A 25,366-nucleotide genomic window follows, 5' to 3' on the forward strand; every position below is an offset into this window, starting at 1 on the left:
ATAGGTCACAATATCCATATCTCACTTTGATTTTTTTAAGCAATTTTAAGAAATGCAGATTATTTATACTCAAGCTGTGAAACCAGTTGCTGCAACAGTCCATTCTGTGTCCATTCTTCCTTGAAAACATTGATGCCAATTCCATGATCCATTGGTTCAATAAGAGCTGGTCTTAAAATACAGCTTAAAGCATTCAGGAGAACAAGGGAAACAAACACAGCCTTCACTGTGTACTAGATCAAACGTTCTTACAGTACCCAATGGGCAATGGTCTTCACTACTGAAAGCTCTGGCATTTTTCAAATGTTGCTCCATCAGCCCATGTTCTGTTTTTTATTTAGTTAATGGCAGAGATAAAGTAAATGGCCAATATAAAAGAAGGTTAATAATTCATGTTAGAAATATTAAATAACGATGCAAACCTGTGAATACAAAGACCAAGTTTTTTCTGTTATTCCATTATTTATGCTTATAAAGCATTTTGTCAGTAAAATGGAAATAAAAGTATTATAATATGTCTTTTGGTTTTTGAAGTTGTTTCCCTTTTGTCTGTGGAGATAACATATTGCAGTTTATTTCTCTGGAATAATGTATTTGGCTGCCAGGCAGTGAATGGTCTGATCTCAAGAGTAAAACAGCTTTCTTATCAAAGTGAATCATTTCAGTAAAGGTTTTCACTGTTGAAGAGTTACAAGCATTTCAAAAAGAAAGGCGGTTGAAAAAACAATTATTCAGAACAAAACTATTCTGTGGAGGATAAAGTAAAACTGCTGACTTACCCGACAGTTTCCAAGTTCCTCTGCAGTGAGAATAATGGTACCGCAGTTCTTCCCAGGGATACCACTGAAAGAATAACACAGTGCATTAGTGCAAACGGATCTGTGTTACTGGGAATAGCAGGGCATGAATAGTGTAAACAAAACAAAAATACTGATAATAATGACCTGATTCCCATATAATTACAGTCAAAGAAATATCAGGATTGCACATGGCCACATGCCAGAACAGCAGCAGGATACATTGTATCAGAGAAAAGATGATATACTGGGGAGCTGAAGATCATAGTTGTGTTGTGTGCTGACAAAAACTGGATATTTCAGATCATTGTTTTCCACCAATTGTTAAAATAAATCTCTGCCTCAGGATGTTTTTAGGATGCTGTAAAGCTTAAATCTTTGGCTGATTCGCACCAGTTTATTTCTGTCAATCACTGAAGATTCTAATTTAGATGTCAACCGGTGCACAATCATGTAAAGGATTTTATGCTGACCCTGTTATGTGTGCAAAGAAAATGTAGCCTCTCGTGTCTACTTCTGTCTTTAGGGTCATTGCAGACTAAAGATAACAAATAAGCAATGCATCAAAGTGCTCAGATGCAAAACTGACTCAGTTCATTTGCAAACCTCCTTCATGCTTTGCATTATCATGTAAACTGTGGGAAACTATTGTGAACTGTGTGTAGGTTATAATAGTAATTAATTACTTTAAACCACAGTTTAACTTTCACATGACAGCGCATGCAAACGTCTTGGGTCGGTAAGATTATGTTATGTTTTTTGAAAGAAGTCTCTTATGCTCACCAAGACTGCATTTATTTGAATAAAAGTAAGTGAAAAACAGAACTGGTTTCTATTTTTATATATTTTCAAATGCATTGTATTCCTGTGATTCCAAAGCTGAATTATCAGCATCATTACTCCAGTCTTCAGAGTCACATCATCCTTTAGAAATCACTCTGATATGCTGTTTTGGTGCTTAAGAAACATTTCTTATTATAACAGTTGAAACTGTTATACATTTGTTCAGGATTCTTTGATTAATAAAAAGTAACCAGCATTTATTTGAAAGAGAAATCTTTTGTAACATTAAATGTAATGTCACTCTTTAAAGGGGAACTTGGCAACTATTTCAACTTAAAACCGTTTAGAAATCATTTGGATGGTTAAATATCCTGTTCTGGTGAGAATGTTGACTTTCCCCGCTCCTCCCTGCGTTCCCAGGCGGAAAACCAACCTTGCAACATGGGGACTAACGTTCCGGTATGTTGGAAATAGGAAGTCTCGTGAGAAGCGAGAACGAGCGAGAAACACGAACTGCTTTACGGCAATTCGACATTAACACACACGCTGCCCTCAATGTGTATGATGTATTACCCACCTCGGTAGACATAGCTTCACACGATAAAGTTGGCCGGCTCCGATAATAACAAATGCACATGAGCAGCGGTAGAAAGGGGGAGGAGGGTGCCGCAAGTGAATTTTTTTACGACAGTGTTGTGAAATATTCGCCCCAGAGCTGTAGGGGGAGCTCGCTGAGACAATATGCCACAACAAAAGTGAAAATCAGCGAAGAAACAGCTAGAGTTGCCAAATTCCCCTTTAATGCATTCATAGATATATACACTAGATGTCGGCTTGGCTATGCATTGGAACAAATGCGTAAATAGAGCCACCATCATGTAACAGGGGAGCCCCTCCTCTTTAATGCATCAGCGTCAAGGGCTAACGGAAATAAAATCACCATAAATCGTCATGAATTTATGTTTTTTTGGTCATTTTCTAGTTTTTTTGGTTCGTTCCAACGGTCAGACATGTATTTATCATTGAGTCCAGAGAAATTTAAAAAAAAAGAACAAAATTTCACATTCTTGTGAAATGTAATCCCTTGCTGTCTGTTTTTCAGATTTCGTTCGTGTGTACATCCATACGCAGCACAAAAGTCCGGCATCGTCCATGAATTCACCGTTACCTAGCTACTTCCTATGACAAGACATTCGTTCCAAGATGGCGGCGGTTTTGACGTATGCTTAGAACCCCAAGGCGACATCTAGTGTATCTATGTAATGCATGCTTAGTTAATTTATAAAATTAAAAAAATCTTGCTGACCACAAACATTTGAACAGTAATGAATATTATATAATTACATAAAATTAATTTAGAATAGGGACAGTCATTTCAACTAATGCATAAACCTATTGTTAAATAGCTTTGAGTTCAAATGGCTGGAGGAAAACAAATTCACAAATCTAAATGTGGCAAGCAGGGTGGGGCAGAGAGCCGTGGGAACAGAGCAAGGTTGGCGTGAGTGATAATGAGCGTCACCTGCGCACCACATCTGAGGCGAGCTCTGGAATGATAGAAGGAGAAGTGACAACACTGAATGACGAGAGAGGACCTGGGGCCTAGCTGTTTCGATAAGGAGGTTCAACCAACTTTGAGTTAAAACTTAGTTAAAAGTTGATTTACCCTGAAATGGGAAACTCTGAGTTTTCAGTATCAGAACAGCTGAATTGAGCTAGATCAATCAACTCTGAGTAGGTTGACTCTGAGTTAAGCACGTGCACCATGACTATGAAAAGCCATGATCAATGGAGCTCCGAAATTACGATTCACCATGGCAACAGCACCCAACAAAAAGACGTCCACATACTTCCGAGTCAATACACAAGTATAATTCTTATTCACTGATATAATCAGGTGAAAACTGACAAAAAGGTAAGTTATTGAACTAATACTTATTTTCATGGCATACCACAGGCAAAAAATACAACCAAAAAAAAACACGTGGCAGCAACTAAAAATGAACAATAAATTCATATTTCATTCAGTTAAATCTTTAAGCATAAAAGATTCATGGCTGTAGACTCCATGACTTTACAAACATTTGACATATTAAATAAATATAATTCAGTGTTTATTTCAATGTGCAGCTGCTGTTCCCACATAGTATAGTGCTCTTTTCACATAATTAAATGTTCTCTAATCCAACCTTTGACTTTTTTTTTTTTAATTAGGCTAATGAAATTAACATTTGACTTCTACTGGGTCAACAGAAAGTAGGCATAGGCTGGACCTGCACCATCACTGATAGATGAAGAGGAGATACACAATATTGGAAGAATATTAAAATCCAACAGGAAAAAGTATAACTGTTGCTTTTGTATTTGTAGGATATAAAGATGACCAAATAAATTGTGAATAATTTGTGTGTATTTAAAAGCTGTGGTGGTGGTTACGGCCTATCTCTGACTATCTTTCCATCTGGCATCCTTCCATTCCATACAGTAATCCGTTTCATTTTCGGAAGGTGCGATGATGGGAATATCGCATTCGAATACCCGCCTTCGCCGCTTCGTATCCCCAGTCTGACAGGCGGGTCTGTAATGGCTGTGTGTTGTGAGCTTTTGCACCGCGTTTCTGTATTTGGTTGTGTTGTGAGTATTTGGAGCACACGTGTGTTGTGAAACTGATGAAGATGTTTTCTTAATTTGCGGGTGTTTTTTCTATGTGCATGCGTTTTCTTCATTAGCAGCACGTTGAGCTCTCTCGGCCACCGTACAAAATATCTAAAAATTATTAAATCAAAATGCATTTACTAAAAGAAAAACTCTGGGTTTACATAAGAAAACCTGCTCCCGACGAGGTTAGGTTCACAGAGTAAGTTACCATGGTAACTGACTCTGAGTATAAGTTACCTCTCTTTCAGAAACGTCTCGGTTACGTATGTAACCCTCGTTCCCTGAGTAGGGAACGGAGACGTTACGTCGGATGACGACGAATGGGGGTTTCGCTTAGAACACCTATAGACTTCGAGTATTACAAAACGAGCCAATAGCGATGAAATGCCATGGGTCTGCGGAATTTGCATAGCGTATCTCCGCCCCACCGCGTGGGTATAAAGGAGGACGCCGGCAACATGCAGGTATGTTTTCGCTTCGGAGCCAAGAATATTTCTTCACTCCACAATCATCACTGACTTCGCTCTACGAGACGAGCTTCTCTCTCCGGTGTTGGTGTGACGGCGATCTGCAGCGAGCTCACAGTGCTTGCTGATCTGTGCAGTGATCTGCCAGTGTGTGTGTGTCTCCCTGTGCGCTTCAACATCGCGGATTTTTTTTCTCCTCTCATAAAAGAGCTCGCACGCGGCACGTCTTTTTGGTGAAATGCCATGGGTCTGCGGAATTGCATAGCGTATCTCCGCCCCACCGCGTGGGTATAAAGGAGGACGCCGGCAACATGCAGGTATGTCTTCGCTGAGGAGCCGAGACTGAACTCAGGCGTCTGCCCAGCGGTACAGCGGAAGTGGCAGGGAGACGTAACGTCTCCGTTCCCTACTCAGGGAACGAGGGTTACATACGTAACCGAGACGTTCCCTTTCGTAGTCACTCCGAGTTACGTCGGATGACGACGAATGGGGGTCCCCGTGAAATCACGCCACCTTCACAGCTGTCTTCCAGTGCCCTGCGAAAGTCTGATCCCCCTGTCGTGATACTGGCACGGACGAAGGAGTCCTACTTAACACAGGAATACCAAAGTACACTGGGAAGCATATCTCAGAGGAGATACCCGTAGGGAGGACTTAAGAAACACATATGGCCGGAGGGCTTCATATGGAGGAACGCTGGAGTGACCAGCCCGAGGGGTGGCAACTTTCAACTCCAGGAGGGCAAGGTGGCTTGCCAAGGGAAAGACACATGCTCAAGGAGGCTTACAGTGGAAATACACACGTGGGGGTTACTCAGGGAGGAACCATGCACACGGAGGCACCTAGCCGACGCCCAGGCAATAGACACTGGCGCCAGCGTCAACAGTGCTGGAGGAACTCAGGGCTTCAGAGAGGAAGGCTCACCTGAGGAATAATCGCACGTATCCAGTCCGTGGAGTGGAATGGCGAGCAAGCAAAGACACCTGAGCGGGTCCAGTACTAGCTAACTGAAGCGAGTACACGAGAGGACACAGGCTCCACTCGGAGATTATAGAATCTGGCGAATGTGTTGGGTGTCGCCCTATCTGCAGCTCTACAAATGTCTGCCAGCGAGGCGCCATGCGCTAGAGCCCAAGAGGAAGCCACACTCCGGGTGGAGTGGGCTGTCACACCAAGGGGGCACGGTCGGCCTTGCTGTTGGTAAGCCAAAGCAATGGCGTCCACTATCCAGTGAGACAACCTCTGCTTTGAGTGAGCCTTTCCCTTCAGTCTCCCACCATAACAGACAAAGAGCTGGTCTGAGGTCCTGAAACACTGCGTTCTGTCTACGTAAGCACGGAGAGCAAGTACTGGACAGAGCAGTGCCAAGGCTGGGTCTGCCTCCTCCCGGGGCAGCGCTTGCAGGTTCACCACCTGGTCCCGGAAGGGAGTGGCGGGAACCTTGGGCACATATCCAGGCCGGGGTCTCAGGATCACGTGAGAGTGACCGGGCCCGAATTCCAGGCACACTTCGTCAACGGAGAATGCGTGCAGGTCCCCTACCCTCTTGATAGAGGCCAAAGCAACCAGGAGCGCTGTCTTCATAGACAGAAACTTAAGCTCAACTGAATGCAGAGGCTCAAAGGGAGCCCTCTGCAGGGCATTTAAGACCACTGAGAGGTCCCAAGAGGGAACGAGAGGAGGGCGAGGAGGATTCAGTCTCCTCGCTCCTCTCAGGAACCTGACGATCAGGTCGTGCTTCCCCAGACACTTACCTTGAACTGCTTCGTGATATGCGGCGACAGCGGCCACATACACCTCCTGGAGGGAGACAGCCTTCACTCCAACCCATCTTGCAGGAAGGAAAGCACGACAGAGATCGAGCATCTCCTGGGGTCTTCTCGACGAGAAGAGCACCAGTTGACGAAGAGGTTCCACTTCAACGCATAGACATGTCTCGTGGACGATGCTCTAGCGGAAGTGATGGTAGCCGCCACCGCTGGTGGCAGGGTACTCAAACCTGCCTCGTCCCGTCCAGGAGCCACACGTGGAGCCTCCAGAGATCGGGTCGAGGGTGCCAAAGGGTGCCCCGTCTCTGAGGAAGGAGATCCTTCCTCAGAGGAATTGGCCAAGGAGGTGCTGTCGCGAGGAGTACCAGTTCGGAGAACCAGGTCCGGGTGGGCCAATACGGCGCAACCAGAATGAGTTGCTCCTCGTCCTCCTTGATCTTGCACAAGGTCTGTGCGAGAAGGCTCACTGGGGGAAACGCATATTTGCGTAGGCCCCGCGGCCAGCTGTGCGCCAGTGCATCCGCGCCGAGGGAGCCCTCGGTCAGGGAATAGAACAGGGCGCAATGGGTCGAGTCGTGAGAGGCAAACAGATCTATCTGTGCGTCCCCGAACTGGTCCCAAATCAGCTGAACCGACTGGGGATGGAGTCGCCATTCGCCGGAGATGGGCCGAAACCGTGACAGCTCGTCGGCTGCAAAGTTCCGATCTCCCGGAATGTAGATAGCACGAAGGGACCTCAGGTGCTTCTGACTCCATAAGAGGAGGTGGCGTGCGAGTTGCGACATACGGCGGGAGCGTAGACCACCCTGACGGTTGATGTACGCTACAGTCGCGGTATTGTCTGAACGGACTAGTACGTGTTGACCCTTGAGCAACGTGCGAAAACGGTGCAGGGCAAGGCGTACTGCCAGCAACTCGAGGCAATTGACATGCAGAAGGCGCTGAGGTCCTGTCCAGGAGCCCGCGGCATTATGTCCGTTGCACATGGCGCCTCAGCCCGTGGAAGAGGCATCTGTGGAGACAACAACATGCCTGGAAACTCGTTCTAGGGGAACACCGGCCCGTAGAAAACTGAGGTTCCACCACGGGGTGAAGGACTGACGGCAGGTCGGAGTTACTGTAACTCGGAGCGTGCCATGATGCCATGCCCACCTCGGGACTCGATCGCGAAGCCACAGCTGAGGCGGTCTCAATGAAGCAATCCGAGCGGCGTTGCCGCGGCTGCAGATGCCATATGCCCAAGGAGCCTCTGAAACAATTTCAGTGGGACCGCACTCTTGTTTAATGGCTGAGTGGAGAAGGAGACCAAGTCCATACCGAGAAAAGAGCTCCTCTGCACGGGGCAAAGTTTACTCCTTTCCCAGTTGACCCGAAGGCCCAGACGAGCTAGGTGCCGGAGCACTGGGTCCCTGTATTCGCAAACCTGGTCTCAGGAGTGAGCTTAAGACAGCCAGTCACCGAGATAGTTCAGGATGCGAACCCCGTGTTCCCCATGGAGGAACAAGGGCTGCCTCAACAACCTTGTGAAGGTGCGAGGAGACAGGGCTAGCCCGAATGGGAGAACAGCGTACTGATATGCGCGCGCCCTGACAGCAGAACGTAGGTACGATCTGAGTCGAAGGAGAACGGAGACATAAGAGTAGGCGTCCTTCAGGTCGATCGCTGCAAACCAATCCTGTGGCCGCACACATCCAGAAATGCGTTTGGCCAGGAGCATCTTGAACGGCAGCCTGTGAAGGGAGCGGTTCAGATGCATAGGTCCAGGACTGGCCGTAACCCACCAGACTTCTCCGGGACAATGAGGTAGGGGCTGTAAACCCGGACCTCATCTCGGCTGGAGGGGCAGTCTCAATCGCACCCTTCGCCAGTAGGGAGCAACCTCCGCTCTCATGATAGGGGCATAGCCACCGACCAAAGTGGAGCGGACTCCCGTGAAGCAGGCAGGAGACCGTGCGAACTGAATCGCATAGCCGAGCCGATGGTTCGCACGACCCAGCGGAACAGATAGGGAAGCTCTAGTGCAGGCTCCCAACTGTGCCAGCGGAGTGAAGAACCACAGACGTCCCCCCGGTGGCAGCGAAGCGGAATAACCAGCCCAGACGAGGACGGCATAGCGGCCCGGTGTGGGGGCAAGGTCATAACCGCACCCTGACAGAGGAGGCCAGGGAAGGACCAGCATTCCACGGGGGCCTGCTCTGTCAGGGGTCTGGCGACAGAGGGGGACAGGGGCGAAACGGTCCGTGGACGGCACGCCGTGTCAACCACCTCTGGGGCAGAGGGGGATGAGGAGAGCACGGCTTGTGGGCGGCGCTCTGTGTCGTCCGAGAACTCTGTATGCTCAGAGAGGAGAGACTCAGTTCTTTCTGAATAAGGATTCTTCCCCAGCCCTCCACCGGGGAAAGGAGTGGCCCTGCTACCAACTCCTGGAAAGAACTGAGTCTCATCTCTGAGCAGCCCATCTCAAAAGTGCCGCTTAACCCGGCGTTTAGCGGGGTGCGGGGCTGGAGAGGGCTGTGGCATCCCCCTACGGTCTTCCAGAGCCAGGCCCGGGTGAACGTGCGGGGTTGGAACCGTGGGAGGGAGCCTTTGGCGGTGGGCAGACTGAGGGATCTGAGCGGACGGCGGGGCCGTCGGGCAGAATAACCTCAATCTGCTCACGGGCGGTTGAGAACTGTTGGGCAGAAGCACTCAACCGCACCGCCGAAGAGGCCGACCTGGGAGATGGGGGTGTCGAGCAGACGGGTCCGCCCGACATCGTGCACATCAGACTGGTCAGCCCCAAACTGGTGAACATCACCTGACTCCGAGAGCGTACGGCCACTTTCGTCGCTCGGAGAGCAAGGTCAGTGGCGGCGTGCAGCTCACTGAAGAGCCTCGGGTCAGTCCCGCCCTCCTGCATGTCCATGAGCGTCTGGGTCAGGTAGACCAGCAGAACGGTCATGGGATGCAGTGAGGCCGCTGCCTGTCCTGTGGCACTATAGGATTTCGCCACAGATTACTGTGACGAAAAGAACTACAGGCTTTAGACGGGTGCTTAGGATTGCGCAGGGAAGCACTCTGAGGACACAGTAGCATGGCAACAGAGCGTTCAACCGGGGGAACCCCAGTGTACCCATGGGCAGCGGCCCCTGAGGGGAGGAAAGGCGGATGAGACCAACGAGAGGACCCGTGAACTCATCATGCACGTCCGGGAGGAAAGATATTGGGGTTTGCCGTGGACGCGTCGGCGGCCTCACCCAAAAACCAATCGTCCCGGGAAAGCATGGCCATCATCTCTGGATCAGACTCAGGCACAGCCGTATGCACACCAGAGGGTGGCAGCTGTGAAGAGTCGTCATTTCCAGAAGAATCAAGCCCACCAAGTGATGCTGCTACAGACACAGCATCATCCTCTGTAGCTTCAAATGAAAACACACGGGCCACCCGAGGGTAGACTCGTGGAATCATCAGTTCGCTAGCGGGCACCGTCATTAAAGAGGGGGGGCTGGGGCGTGGACACAGAGTCGGCGCCTTGTTCCAGACCAACACCCTCAGGTCACCCTGTCCACAAGCCGAAGATCGGGTAGTGGATGAGGGGACTCTCACTCTTGCGAGTTCACCGAGTCTCGACCTATGTATGACGCGATGATCACGTTCCCAGAAAGAACATGAGTCATCCACGAGCGCTGTTCAAGCATGATCAAAGCCCAAACACACTAGACAGCGCTCGTGCCCATCAGAGTTCGATACCAGTCCGCTGCAACCAGAAATGCACGGCGAGCCGTCTTTAAAAAGACGTGCCGCGTGCGAGCTCTTTTATGAGAGGAGAAAAAAACTCCGCGATGTTGAAGCGCACAGGGAGACACACACACACTGGCAGATCACTGCACAGATCAGCAAGCACTGTGAGCTCGCTGCAGATCGCCGTCACACCAACACCGGAGAGAGAAGCTCGTCTCGTAGAGCGAAGTCAGAGATGATTGTGGAGTGAAGAAATATTCTTGGCTCCGAAGCGAAAACATACCTGCATGTTGCCGGCGTCCTCCTTTATACCCACGAGGTAGGGCGGAGATACGCTATGCAAATTCCGCAGACCCATGGCATTTCATCGCTATTGGCTCGTTTTGTAATACTCGAAGTCTATAGGTGTTCTAAGCGAAACCCCCATTCGTCGTCATCCGACGTAACTCGGAGTGACTACGAAAGGGAATGGGCTTGACTTACTCTGCTTTCTCGGGTTTGACGAACCTCTCATTCTGAAATGGAAAACCCAGAGTTTGCATCATTTCAGGGTCAACATACTCAGAGTTTTCACTTAACCTCCTTTCTGAAACAGGCCCCAGGCCTGGAATCCACATTGTGTTTTTTTATGTTTGTGCAGCAGTCTGCCACTTTACTTTAGTTATGTGGTGTTAATTTATTTTTACATTAAAGTTTATGTTGAAGTTTCCATCTCCTTTCCATCTCCTTCTTCCCTGAACTATTAACTATATTACACTAAAGTTGAGAATTAAAAAGCAGGCTAGTTCAACTCGAGTCACAGTAAGGATGTCAAATGAGGAAACAATTTGTCCTTTGCTTTTATAGGAGACACTTCTGTAAAAAAAAAATGACACTGAATAATTCAAATACACAATGGATTTCAGGCCAGTTTCCCCATTAACCTTCTGAAGTTGCAGGATCACTCAGTCTCACCTCCACATGTTGGAAAAGTCAGTGTTTGCTGCTGCTCATGTTTTTCCCGCAGGTATTAGAGATGACTTGTTAGATGAAACATATTGTGTTCAATTTATTAAAAACTATTTCTTTGCTAAAGAAAAAAAAAAACTTTGGAAAGTTATAACGTGTTCTCCAGTGTCTTTTCTGCAGTCTCTAAACCAATTACCCTTAAATCATAGACAGAGTGGTAAGATGTACAGCAAAACTCAAATTGTTGAACATGAACCAGAAACAAGTAAACAGGGTAAACTTATGGAGTTCAACTCATTTTCTAAGGTCATACCCTGATTAATGCTCTTAGTGACAGGCTTCCAAACTGCCAAAAGAAAGAATGCTAACAACTCACAGCAATATTATACTTGTTGCACTGTAGTTGCAAGATACATGAATAAAATGTCAACTGTAACAAGTGAAGCAATCTTTTATAACCATATTCATTCACAACCTGCTATATGCACAGTCATTCGATGCGACAAGAAAGTAAAAATGATGAAACTGTTCGAAATACGGTATTGTTTCCTATCACAAACCCCACTGGTGTGTCCATTTGTTTATTTGGAAAGTGGCTTTTAACACTGTGTGTTAGCTGTGCTCTGCAGAAGAGCAAAATCAATGGCGCTCACGCCTCTCCCTGCTGCATTGCCAATTGATTAGAGTCTGATCAAACATCTGAACCGCTTGGTGCCTTTAGCCTGCATTGAACGCAGCACGCCATTTTATTCTTATTAATGAAACTCACTCAAGTTTAATTTTACTTTCATCAAGCTTAAATTGAAAAAGTTATTTAAATTTATTTTGAACTACATTTAGTATTGCCATTGAAGCAATATCATGACCTGGAACCAAGTCAGATTATCTATGCTGTTTAAGGTCCACATTGGCAGAAAATAAGATTTAGAACATTTCTCAGCCATTAAACTCAATGTGAAATCTAAAAATATAGACACTATCCGTTCAGATTGACTTTTCTCACTATCATTCAAAGGCTTGGGTGTTGGTAAGATTTCGGAAGGTCATCAGAGTAAAAACAGTAATAATGTGAAATGTTACAATTTAAGATAACTATTTTCTATTTTCTAAAATAATAATGTAATATATTCCTGTGATGGCAAAGCTGAATTTTCAGTTTCATTACTCCAGTTATCAGCGTCACATGATCCTTTAGAAACCATTCTAATATGATGATTTACTGCTAAAGAAACATTTCTTATTATTATCAATGTTAAAAACAGTAATGATGCTTAATATTTTTGTGAGAACTTATTTTGTGAGTTATATATTTTTTCAAGGTTCTCTGATTAACAGACAGTTTATTTGAACAGCATTTATTGAGATAGGAATCTTTTTGTAACATTATCAAGTTGTTGTTGCCACCTTTACTCAGCAAGGATGCTAGATACTTTGCAATGAGGCAATAATTCAGTATAAATTAGACACAAACTCCATACTTTACACAAACTGCAGCCCATGATTTGACTATAGGTAGATTTTCTTGGCATTCACAGCATTGCACCTTCCCAGGAAAAGCGCGATAATGTTGGCATAAGCAATATCAATGATCTAGAGCGCACACCGGCATGAGGAAGGTGATCAAGGTATCTTTTTGCACATAGCCAAGAGCTTATATCAACTTTTTAACCTTTAACTGGGGCCAATGGAGATTCAGAGGATCAATGATACTGTTCCAAATCCGCCATTCAAAGCCAAATGACTTATAAGTCAATATCATACAGCCTGACCTGTTCACTGTGATCAAACAGTCCTTTTACAAAGTATGCACACCAAATCCTGTCCTTAAGGGACAGGGAGAATATTTTTACATACAGATCACAGATGAAAGAAAGTTGGCTGTGAGAGAGGAGTTAGTTGGTATTATGCTGAATGTTTTCAGTCTTTGTTGCACTCTGTGCATCCTTTTCTTCATCATGGTATCTGTAGCAGTTCAGCATCTCATTTCACACGTGCAGGCCTGATTTGACCAAATCAAGTGAGAAAAGCAGGTGATTTATGGAGCTACGCGTCAGCCTAACAAATTGCTTGGTACTTGCGGCTTGGCTTGTGAGGTAATTTTATATGCTATATCAGAAGCTATTCATCAAATTGTTGACAAAGACTCCAGGGTTTACAATTAAGGAAGATTTCTCTTTATCCTTGTCCTCTGAAGAATCACAGAAAATTGTATAATGTACCGAAGAATAAAATAAACTGCATTGTAAATAAACATGGTGTCCCATGATGTCTTAAACCTGCCAAAAGCCCTCTGGGTAATCAAAAGTACTTAAAATTTCATCTCATGTGACTAAGGAAGATGCATAACAGGATCTAACGCTAGCCTGCATTGTCATTCTATACAGCAGGAAGTGACATTTGTGGAGATGTTTGCACATTTCATCATTAGGATGAAGGACTATGTTGGTATTTAAGTAGACGCCAAGTTGACAGGTGAGAGAGGGGAAAAAATAAATTAATGAACAATCAGGGCCGTATTTATTATAATATATAATAAATAATACAGTTTTTTTCGATTGCTAAACGACAGTGAGCACAACTGGAGCCACATGTGCAAAATTCTAACTACAGTCTGCATTACCAACAGTCACCTGAGCTAAACAGTTCACATTACCTGCAAAACTCATTCCAAGCAACACAACTCTTAACACATGGCTCAAAACAGGCTCAGTGCAGCCAAACACTATACAAAACCCTCACTGAGATAACACACACTGTCACTCAGAACACACTGAGAGTAAAAACACTAGCATCAAACACCAATACAGAAAATACAAACTTTTCATCTTTACAGTTTGAACAATTTCAGGGACTTCATACAAAGTAATATTTTCTTCAAAGAAAAGAGTGACATTCTTTCACATGATTTATTTAAATTTTTAGAACATAACAATTCTTTAAGGTAAATGAAAATTAGCAGTTTGCTTCAATAGTCTGTCCATTTACGGAATTACAGTAATGAGAAAAAAAAAGATAGAAACTAAAAGTACATACTGTAATTCGAACAAATAACAAACAAGACACTGCTTAGCCTTTCAGCTGAAATTGCAATTAGCAGTGTTTGAAAGGCACAAGGCTGGAATCTATTCTGTTTTTGAATGTGTGGTTCACAGTTTTGACAGCAGTGTGTTAGCATTTGAACAAAGTGCTGTAAATCCACAGGGTTGTGCAGGTTGTGGTTAAAGTCATGGGATAAGTGTGTAGAGTTTTGAAAACCGTGTTCAAGCAATGAAAAACGAACTAGAGTTTGGTCCACATGAACTGCTGCTGTGCAGACTGTAGTTAGAGTTTTGCACATGTAGCTCCAGTTGTGCTTACTGTCGTTTAGCAATCGAAAAAAACTGTAATATAAAATTGTTAAAACAATAAAAATAATAAAATGAAATAATAAAATAATGTTAAATAAATAACACATTAAGCAAATTTTATATATTTATGATTTTAATTTGACATTTAATCATTTAGTAGACGCTTTTTCCCAAGCGACTTTTTAAATGAGGAGAGCAATAGAAACAATCATACCAACAACAGGGCAACAATATGCAAGTGCCGTGACCAGTCCCAGTTAGTCAAACACAGTACACGTAGCAAGGTTTTTTGTTTTTTTTCTAATAGATTTAGAATAATCAGTGTTAGTATTAATGGTTCAAGTGTTGCCGAAAAAGATGCGCCTATAGCAGATTCTTGAAAATGGCAAATTTTTGTTTGGGATCACAATAATTTGATACCAAAAAGATTATGTGCAGATTATAAGGTGTCCATCATAACATCTTTCTGCTATCAGCAACGCAAGATGGCAATCTGAGGTTAACAGTTCCCCCACCAAACAGCAGTGCATCACCAGCTCAGATTTCGGCACCACACCTGTACCAAAAACTAGCACCATTTTGGTGGAAAAATTATAACAGAGCATGGTTGATAATATGTAAATTAAAATGTTAACATGTTTGTAACAAGTCTAAATGTAGGTAATATTGTATACATGGATAAAAACAGTGTAAAATATGCTCTATTTAGAATTGTTTTCATCTAAATGTGTCCAAAATTTGTTGTCCTGGTAAATGCCATGTTATGAGGACCAAATGTCCTATCAAGCATTGTAATACCAGACATTTTAACCTTGTGGGGAATTTTTTTTTTTTTTGTCTCTTTAGTATAAATCATACTATATGATATTTTTTGAAAATGTTAAAAGCAAAAAGTTATCTGTGAGGGTTGTTTTTAGGGCTAGGTTTAGGGTAAGGGGATAGAATATACAATTTGTACAGTATAAAAAGTTATTTTGTCTATGGAAAGTCCCTATAAAACATGGAAATCCAGTGTGTGTGTGTGTGTGTGTGTGTGTGTGTGTGTGTGTGTGTGTGTGTGTGTGTGTGTGTGTGTGTGTGTGTGTGTGTGTGTGTGTGTGTGTGTGTGTGTGTGTGTGTGTGTGTGTGTGTGTGTGTGTGTGTGTGTGTGTGTGTGTGTGTGTGTGTGTGTGTGTGTGCGTGTGTGTGTTTACAAGAGACTTGGTCCGACCATAAAAATTTCATCCTATGCTTCATGATTTTCAGCATCATTCAAAGAGAATATATATTGAACGTGAGAAATAAATTAGAATGAGAGAAAACAAAAAAAGACAGAATAAATATTCATGTGTTTCAGGGTATGTGAGCACGCATGTAACTAGAGTACCTGAAATAAACAGCCCTGTTTGAGAGAGATAAACTGTGCATTCACAGGCCATTGAGCTGTTAGGAACGTTTACATTCATCTGTCTAACAAAGAGATTAAGTGAATAAGTTCATCCAGACTCATTTCATGTGAAACTAAGACAAACAGAGCAGAGGGTGAAATATGACGGATCACTGAATCACCGCGCAGAGCGAGTCGCAGTCAAGCTGCATTACATAAAGCTCCAGAACTCCACAAGGGGTTGGAATGAGATTATAACTTAAATCCAATTGCTTTTCAAACTTAGACAGACAACCGTAATCCTTAAATACACCCGGATTTGAATTAAGATTTGTGCACCGTTCTCCACCACTTGTGGAATTTAGTGTTTCAACAGCCTCAAAGAGCTAAACACAGAAACAGTGAATGTTCTTACAGCTGAAGAAACTTGCAAAATGGCTTTAACCAAACCAAAGAAAATCCAACCACCGTACATGATTTGCAAGAGGCTGCATAACCCATAATTAATAGGAAACCTCCTCCAACCACTGCTTTATCATAATGAAGACTCATTTTAAGCATCCAGAGCTAATTAAGAAGCATTATAGTTATCAAGCTACAAGTGAATAATTACTGCCTATTGTGCAAGAATGCATGCATACCTACAATTCAGTGTTATTCATAAAACAATCAATTTAACATAATGGAGTACAGGATCTACCTCAGCTAAACATAATGTAAGCCATTCATCTAGCAGAAGAGAAGAGGATGTTTGTTACAGACCTGTAATTGTGCTTACTCTGGGTATATGACTTTCCGTGAATGAGATATTCTTCAGAGAGTCATAGCTGATTTATTTTCTTCTTCCTACCACTGCAATGGGACTGCATAGGGATTGATGGCATTCATATCTATAATTCTGTTTGCTTTTGTCCTTATGGATATAGGCAGCTACCTATAGTGGTTTAAGTTTAACAATATGAAACCGTAAGCTTGTCAGAGGTCTCCTACAGTAGTAAAAAGACAAGAGTCTATCCTTCTAGAGGTCAGAGAGATGGCGGTGTGCCTTTGTCCACTCATGAGACATTTATCTTGCCCTCAATATGACCATAAGTGAACACTTCAGCTATTATCAAAATTACAACAGGAAGAATATCCATGAGGTCAAATTTGTTTCCGGCAGTGGAGGTGTTTTACATGGTCTGTCTGCTATTTAAATACTCAGCCTAGAGCAATCATTGTATACTGTACATTATGACAACAATTCCCTTTCATAAATGACCCTAGCCTAGAGTGCTACTCTAGATGGAATGGAACATGCATTTCCTTTCCTGAGCTCCCTGAATGTGACAGAATGGCTTAAAATTTCATTTTGTGATGGGACCTATAAAAAAATGCCCTGAAAACCACCATCCTTCAGTGTGAATGTTTGTGTATTTGCATAATATAGAGCGGCTTAGACCATCACGGATTTCCGTGCTGAATGTTTAAACTCCAATTTAATTCATCCAAGGTGATTGATTAACACTAGATTTCCCTTTCAATATGACTATTTAGTAAAAAAATAATAATAATAATAATCATTATTTTTTTAAGTTTTGCTGATCTGCTGTTGCCACTTCATCTACTATGGCTCAGACATACTGTGTTATGATTTATATATAAACTTAATAAAATGTTTAATGATTTTTTTATGAAATTCAATCATTTTAATGATACAGAGTTTAAACAATATAAGCCAATATTAATTAAATATAGATCCATCTTTGTTAGAGCTGTGTTTGATTAACATTAATGACTTAGCAGCAGGTATAATAGGTTGATGTCCCTTTAAGACTGAATGCACGGATACAATATAATGACACATCCGATTTCTTTTTCAGTTCTTTACGTTCACTTAAGACATTACCGGCTGTGTTTACGAGAATACTTGCAGAGGTTTTCATACATAATTTTGTGTGTATGTGTCCGTTGAAGCATATTAAGGGATGCAAAAGAGGAATTACTTTGCTGATTGCGTGCTCTGAAACGCAGCTCTGTGCTCATGCTTTGTGAACTGTATGTGCAGCTGTGCTGTGCGCACAGATAATAGCATACGAATATCGAACTGATGCCACACGGATCATGGATCAACTACAATTCGTTTAACATAGCATACAGCGAAATATTGAGTGGAGCATCACGCTCGGAGTGATAACGGCTAGAGCGAGAGTGAAACCTGAGGGCTGAGAGGCGGGAAGGCGTATATTTTCGTCTGGTTTTCTCTTTCGGCCAAAAGTAATTATATATATATATATATATATATAAAATGATTAATGATTTTTATACTGTAAAAAATTTCTATTATAGCTACTTACTTTGAAGAAAGGTCAGTTTAATAATATGTTTATGACTAAATCAACATTTCTCCCATGAAAGTAGACTGTAGTAGTCAGTAGTCGGATCAGGTAGAAATAGCTCCAGTGAATCAGAGCAGCATCACAGCACACTTTTGCAGTTTGTTTTTCTTAAAGGGGATTTTTTTGGGGACTGTGCCCGTCATTGAGGGCAAAAGATTCCTCCAACAGATTCCTCTGCCCTGTCTGCTGTTGCACTCCACAGCTCGTTAGTTGAGCTTGTTGTGCTTTTTGACTGGCTACCATTTAAATTTGAAAGACTTTTTTCTTCAGTAAAAAGCTCAAACAGCCCGCAGTCAGACTCAGAAACACATGGCTGTGTTGTCCCACAAGAGTATCGAATCTAAGGCCTAGATAAGACTCGCTACCCCATATTTCCCTCTCTCTCTCTTTTTCTTCCTAACCCCCCCCCCCCCCCCCCCCCCCCTCTCTATTTGTCAATGCAGCTCAGCATAATGCATTTCCAGAATCAAAGCATACAAGTCCTGTTTAACGCTGATATAAAGCACAGGCCCAATCCATCAGCATGACATAATAACCCAACGCCAAGGGCCAGAAGCAGGATGCCCATTTAAACCGAATGGGGCACAAAAATCCAAATGTCAAAACTGCCCTTCCCTTTCGTTGTCACTCCGAGTTACGTCGGATGATGACGAATGGGGTTTCGCTTAGAACACCTATCGACTTCGAGTATTACAAAACGAGCCAATGGCAAAAAAATGCCATGGGTCTGCGGAATTTGCATAGCGTAACTCCGCCCCACCTCGTGGGTATAAAAGGAGGAAGCCGGCAAATGCAGATATGTTTTCGCTTCGGAGCCAAGAGTATTTCTTCACTCCACAGTCATCTCTGACTTTGCTCTACGAGACGAGCTTCTCTCTCCGGTGTTGGTGTGACGGCGATCTGCAGCGAGCTCACAGTGCTTGCTGATCTGTGCAGTGATCTGCCAGTGTGTGTGTGTCTCCCTGTGCGCTTCAACATTGCGGAGTTTTTTTCTCCTCTCATAAAAGAGCTCGCACGCACTTTTTAAAGACGGCTCGCCCATGCATTTCTGGTTGCAGCGGACTGGTATCGGACTCTGATGGGCACGAGCGCTGTCTAGTGTGTTTGGGCTTTGATCATGCTTGAACAGCGCTCGTGGGTGACTCATGTTCTCGCTGGGAACGTGATCATCGCGTCATATATAGGTCGAGACTCGGTGAACTCGCAAGAGTCCCCTCATCCACCCCCCGATCTTCGGCTGGTGGCCAGGGTGACCTGAGGGTGTTGGTCTGGAGCAAAGCGCTGACTCTGTGTCCGCGACCCCAGCCCCCCTCTTTAATGACGGTGCCTGCTAGCGAACTGTTGATTCCACGAGTCTACCCTCGGGTGGCCCGTGTGTTTTCATTTGAAGCCACAGAGGATGATGCTGTGTCTGTAGCAGCATCACTAGGTGGGCTTGATTCTTCTGGAAATGATGACTCGTCACAGCTGCCACCCTCTGGTGTGCATACGGCTGTGCCTGAGTCTTATCCAGAGATGATGGCCATGCTTTCCCGGGACGATTGGTTTTTAGGTGAGGCCGCCGACCCGCGTCCATGGCAAACCCCAAATCTTTCCTCCCGGACGTGCATGATGAGATCACGGGGTCCGCTCGTTGGTCTCATCCGCCTTTCCTCCCCTCAGGGGCCGCTGCCCATGGGTACACTGGGGTCCCCCCGGTTGAACACTCAGTTGCCATGCTATTGTGTCCTCAGAGTGTTTCCCGGCGCAATCCTAAGCCCCCGTCCAAAGCCTGTAGTTCTTTTCGTCTAGAGTCGGAGTCCTGAACTGTGCAGCCGACGAGCTCTCACGGCTTCAGCCCCTCCCTGGAGAATGGCGACTCCATCCCCAGTCGGTTCAGCTGATTTGGGACCAGTTCGGGGACGCACAGATAGTTCTGTTTGCCTGTCACGACTCGACCCATTGCGCCCAGTTTTATTCCCTGACCGGGGGCACGCTCGGCACGGATGCTCTGGTGCACAGCTGTTCGCAGGGCCGCAAGTATGCGTATCCCCCAGTGGGCCTTCTTGTGCAGACCTTGCGCAAGGTCAGGGAGGACGAGGAGCAGGTCATTCTGGTTGCCCCTTACTGGCCCTACCGGACCTGGTTCCCCGAACTAGTACTCCTCGCGAAAGCACCTCCCTGGCCGATCCCTCTGAGGAAGAACCTTCTTTCTCAGGGACGGGGCACCCTATGGCACCCTCGTCCCGATCTCTGGAACCTCCACGTGTGGCTCCTGGATGGGACGAGGCAGGTTTGAGTACCCTACCACCAGCGGTGGTGGCTACCATCACTTCCGCTAGGGCGTCGTCCACGAGACACGTCTATGCGTTGAAGTGGAACCTCTTCGTCAGCTGGTGCTCTTCTCACACTTGAAGACCCCCGGAGATGCTCGATCAGCGTTGTGCTTTCCTTCCTTCAACAGGGGTTGGAGCGAAGGCTGTCTCCCTCCACCCTGAAGGTCTATGTTGCCGCCATTGCCGCACACCATGACCTCATCGAAGGTAAGTCGGTGGGGAAGCACGACCTGGTCATCAGGTTCCTGAGAGGAGCGAGGGGACTAAATCCGCCTCGCCCTCCTCTCGTTCCCTCTTGGGACCTCTCAGTGGTTCTAACTGCCCTGAAGAGTGCTCCATTTGAGCCCCTGCAATCAGTCGAGCTTAAATTCCTGTCTATGAAGACAGCGCTCCTGGTTGCACTGGCCTCCATCAAGAGGGTAGGGGACCTGCACACATTCTCCGTTGAAGAAGCGTGCCTGGAATTCGGGCCGGCTTACTCTCACGTGATCCTGAGACCCCGGCTTGGATATGTGCCCAAGGTTCCTACCACTCCCTTCCGGGACCAGGTGGTGAACTGCAAGCGCTGCCCCTGGAGGAGGCAGACCCAGCCTTGGCACTGCTCTGTCCAGTACGCGCTCTCCGCGCCTATGTAGACAGGACGCAGTGTTTCAGGACCTCAGACCAGCTCTTTGTCTGTAATGGTGGGAAGCTGAAGGGAAAGGCTCTCTCCAAGCAAAGGTTGTCTCACTGGATAGTGGACAACATTGCTTTGGCATACCAGCAGCAAGGTCGACCGTGCCCCCTTGGTGTGACTGCCCACTCCACCCGGATTGTGGCGTCCTCTTGGGCTCTAGCGCATGGCGCCTCGCTAACAGACATCTGCAGAGCTGCAGGCTGGGCTCAGGTGTCTTCGCTTGCTCGCCATTCCACTCCACGGACTGGATACGTGCATTTCTCCTCAGGTGAGCTTCTCAGGAAGCCCTGATTTCCTCCAGCACTCCTGACATCGGCGCCAGTGTCTATTGCCTGCGCGTCGGCTAGGTGCCTCCCGTGTGCATGGTCCCTCCTCTGAGCGACCCCCACATGTGTATTTCCACTGTAAGCCTCTCTGAGCATGTGTCTTTCCCTTGGCAAGCCACCTTGCCACCCCTGGGGTTGAAATATTCCACCTGCGGCTGGACACCCCAGTGTTCTCCATATGCATCCTTCTGGGTCATATGTGTATTTTCTAAGTCCCCCCCTCTGGGTTGGCAATTATTGCATATTTCCTCTAAGCTATGGGATATGCTCCCCAGTGTTCCTTGGTATTCCTGTGCTAAATAGGAGTCCTTCGTCCGTGCCAGTCTCACGACAAGGATCTCAGATTTACGCAGGGCACTGGAAGACAGCCGAGAAGGTGGCGTGATTAGACTGGTAACCCCATTCGTCGTCATCCGACGTAACTCGGAGTGACAACGAAAGGGAACGTCTCGGTTACGTATGTAACCCTCGTTCCCTGAGTAGGGAACGGAGACGTTACGTCTGCCTGCCACTTTCCGCTGTACCGCGGGGATCGCCTGAGCTCAGTCTTGGCTCCTCAGCGAAGAAACATATCTGCATTTGCCGGCTTCCTCCTTTTATACCCACGAGGTGGGGCGGAGTTACGCTATGCAAATTCCGCAGACCCATGGCATTTCTTTGCCATTGGCTCGTTTTGTAATACTCAAAGTCGATAGGTGTTCTAAGCGAAACCCCATTCGTCGTCATCCGACGTAACGTCTCCGTTCCCTACTCAGGGAACGAGGGTTACATACGTAACCGAGACGTTTTCTATACAATGCAAATGCAAATTAAGCAGAAATAAGAAACTTATTGTTTCCTTTGGTCTAATCAAAGGCACCAAGTGAGCTACAAGTACTACTTATGCTCCCTAAAAATAAATAAAGAAATAAATAAATATACATATATATATTTATATATATCTGATTAAATCTCAACCACTAAAGGAGAAAGTTTTACAGATGCTTTTAAGGCACAGATGTACCAAATGTATTGTATTCAATAAGGTTTATGTTACCTCCATTCCTATATCGCCTATATGAACACGATCTGAAGTGTAGACAGCTCTAATTGAATCTAAAGCTGGGATATGTTTTGTGTTCTTTCAGCACACAGCCAGTGAAGGGAGATGATGAATTAACATTGCTGAAATTCTAATCCAATCAGACTAGTTTTGCAGTTTGTCTTAAAGCAGTTCTACCCGCAGCTAAATTCTCCTTACTCTGTTTATTGCCAAACAATTCTCTGTATTCAGCTGCCAAGTCTGTAGTTTGTAGATTTATTTATTTCAACACAACGGACGGATACATTTCAATAGATGGCTGCATCTATATCTGCTGCACAGGATAGAGTGAATGCTAGTCCGTATTGGAGGGAAAGTAGAAACACGTTGCTCTGCCAGTTGTGGGTCTTTTTTTATGCAGAGAACTCTACTATTTTTATATAATAATGCATATAAAAGGCAAATACATAATGCTCTGCGTATTTAAAAACGTTGACAATATTGTTGCAGATAAAATAATGAAATATATAGTATAAATGAAGCTTTACCTAAACCTCACTCTTAACAACCAGACTCTCTTCACAGTCTCTCATCACAATATTAGCCATTAGAGTGTGCATGGTCCAGCCTTTGCATCTCATTCTACTCTTAATATATTGGGCTTGACTGAGACCTGGATCCGTCCAGAAGACTCAGCAACCCCTGCTGCTCTCTCTAACAACTTCTCTTTCTCCCACACCCCTCGCCAGTCTGGGAGGGGTGGGGGTACTGGTCTTCTCATTTCTAACAACTGGATATTCTCAACTCTCTCTTCTCTATGCAATAACAACTCGTTTGAATATCACGCAATTAAACTTACAACTCCCATTAGGATCCATATTGTAGTTATTTATCGCCCCCCAGGTCAACTGGGAAGCTTTGTTGAGGAGCTGGATGTGCTGCTGTCCTCTTTCCCTGAGGATGGCACCCTACTCGTAGGCAACTCAGGGCAATGGAGAGGAAAGGGAGCAAATCAAAAGACACGTCTGACCTGAGTATGTATCAATCTCTGCTCTCTTCCTTTTCATATTTCCACAGCAAGATCAACAGCGTCTCTAACACACGAACACTTTTCAAGACATTTAACTCTCTCCTCTGTCCACCTCCACCATCACCCACCTCCTCTTTAACTGCTGATGACTTTGCTAACTTCTTCACCAACAAAACAACAACCATTAGCAGTCAGTTCTCTGCTCCAAAACACACAGGAACCCAAACCATCCTCTCCCACTACCAGAAACCTTCTCTTTACCTTCTCTCCGCTAACCGAGGAAGAAGTATCTAAACTTTTCCTCTCCAGTCATCCTACCACCTGCCCTCTAGACCCCATTCCCTCACACCTTCTACAAGCCATCTCACCAACACTTCTACCAGCAGTCACACACATCATCAACTCATCCCTCCACACTGGAATTTTCCCTACAGCATTCAAGCAGGCTCGGGTAACTCCACTGCTTAAAAAACCAACATTAGACACATCACTTTTAGAGAATTACAGACCTGTCTCTCTCCTACCATTCATTGCGAAAACCCTTGAACGAGTTGCTTTCAACCAAGTGTCATCTTTCCTGTCTCTGACTAACCAGCTAGATGTCAACCAATCTGGCTTCAAGAAAGGCCATTCAACCGAGACTGCACTACTGTCGGTCACAGAAGCCCTGCGCATCGCAAAAGCTGCTTCCAAATCTTCAGTTCTCATTCTGCTGGTTCTTTCTGCTGCCTTCGACACTGTGAATCATCAGATCCTTCTGTCCACCCTCTCATCACTGGGCATCAAAGGAACTTCCCTCCACTGGTTTGAGTCCTATCTCACAGGTAGATCCTTCAGGGTTACATGGAGAGGCGAGGTATCCAAAGCACATCAACTGAACACAGGGGTTCCTCAGGGTTCAGTTCTTGGACCGCTCCTCTTCTCCATCTACACCACATCATTGGGACCCATCATACAGGCACATGGTTTCTCTTACCATTGCTATGCTGATGACACCCAGCTCTACCTCTCATTTCAACTAGATGATCCCACAGTAGCTGCACGTATCTCAAGCTGTCTGGCGGACATCTAGGGCATGGATGAAGGAACATCACCTGCAGCTCAACCTGGCAAAGACTGAGCTTCTCATCCTCCCTGACAATCCGTCCCTACAGCACGACTTCACTATCCAGCTAGAGTCATCCTCAATCACCCCATCAAGGTCGGTCAGAAATCTTGGAGTTATATTTGATGACCAGCTGACCTTCACAGACCACATTACAAATACAGCTCGATCATGCAGGTTTGCAATGTATAACATCAGGAAGATCAGGACTTTCCTAACTGAGCATGCAACACAACTTCTCGTCCAGGCCCTGGTTATTTCTAGGCTTCATTACTGCAATGCTCTTCTAGCTGGACTTCCATCATGTTTTACTAAACCTCTACAAATGATCCAGAATGCTGCAGTCCGTCTGTCTTCAACGAGCCCAAAAGGGCTCACGACACTCCTCTGTTCATCTCACTGCATTGGCTACCACTCGCTGCTCGCATCAAATTCAAAGCTTTGATGCTTGCTTACAGATCTACCACAGACTCAGCTCCATCCTACTTTCACTCCCTACTACAAGTCTACGTCCCTACCAGAAGCCTACGATTGGCCAAGGAGCGACGGCTCGTGGTGCCATCACAGCGAGGCACTAAATCACTCTCCAGAACATTCTCATTCACGGTTCCATGCTGGTGGAATGATCTCCCCACCCTCGTCCGTAATGCAGAATCCCTG

The 25,366-nt window shown here is 45.3% G+C and overlaps 1 protein-coding gene across 2 annotated transcripts in view; it reads right to left on the reverse strand.

Annotated features, from left to right (window-relative positions):
* Positions 1-25,366, reverse strand: part of cpne5a (copine Va) — a 124,237-nt gene that overhangs the window by 47,795 nt on the left and 51,076 nt on the right. For both annotated transcript variants that reach the window (XM_077223514.1, XM_077223513.1), the window contains one exon: positions 780-843. In XM_077223514.1, coding sequence (XP_077079629.1) covers positions 780-843 — 64 coding nt within the window. The remainder of the gene's footprint in view (positions 1-779; positions 844-25,366) is intronic.

This window comes from Siphateles boraxobius, unplaced genomic scaffold (assembly GCF_051911475.1).
Source record: "Siphateles boraxobius isolate OS27281-9 unplaced genomic scaffold, OSU_SipBor_1 9, whole genome shotgun sequence".
Taxonomy (NCBI): Eukaryota; Metazoa; Chordata; class Actinopteri; order Cypriniformes; family Leuciscidae; genus Siphateles; species Siphateles boraxobius.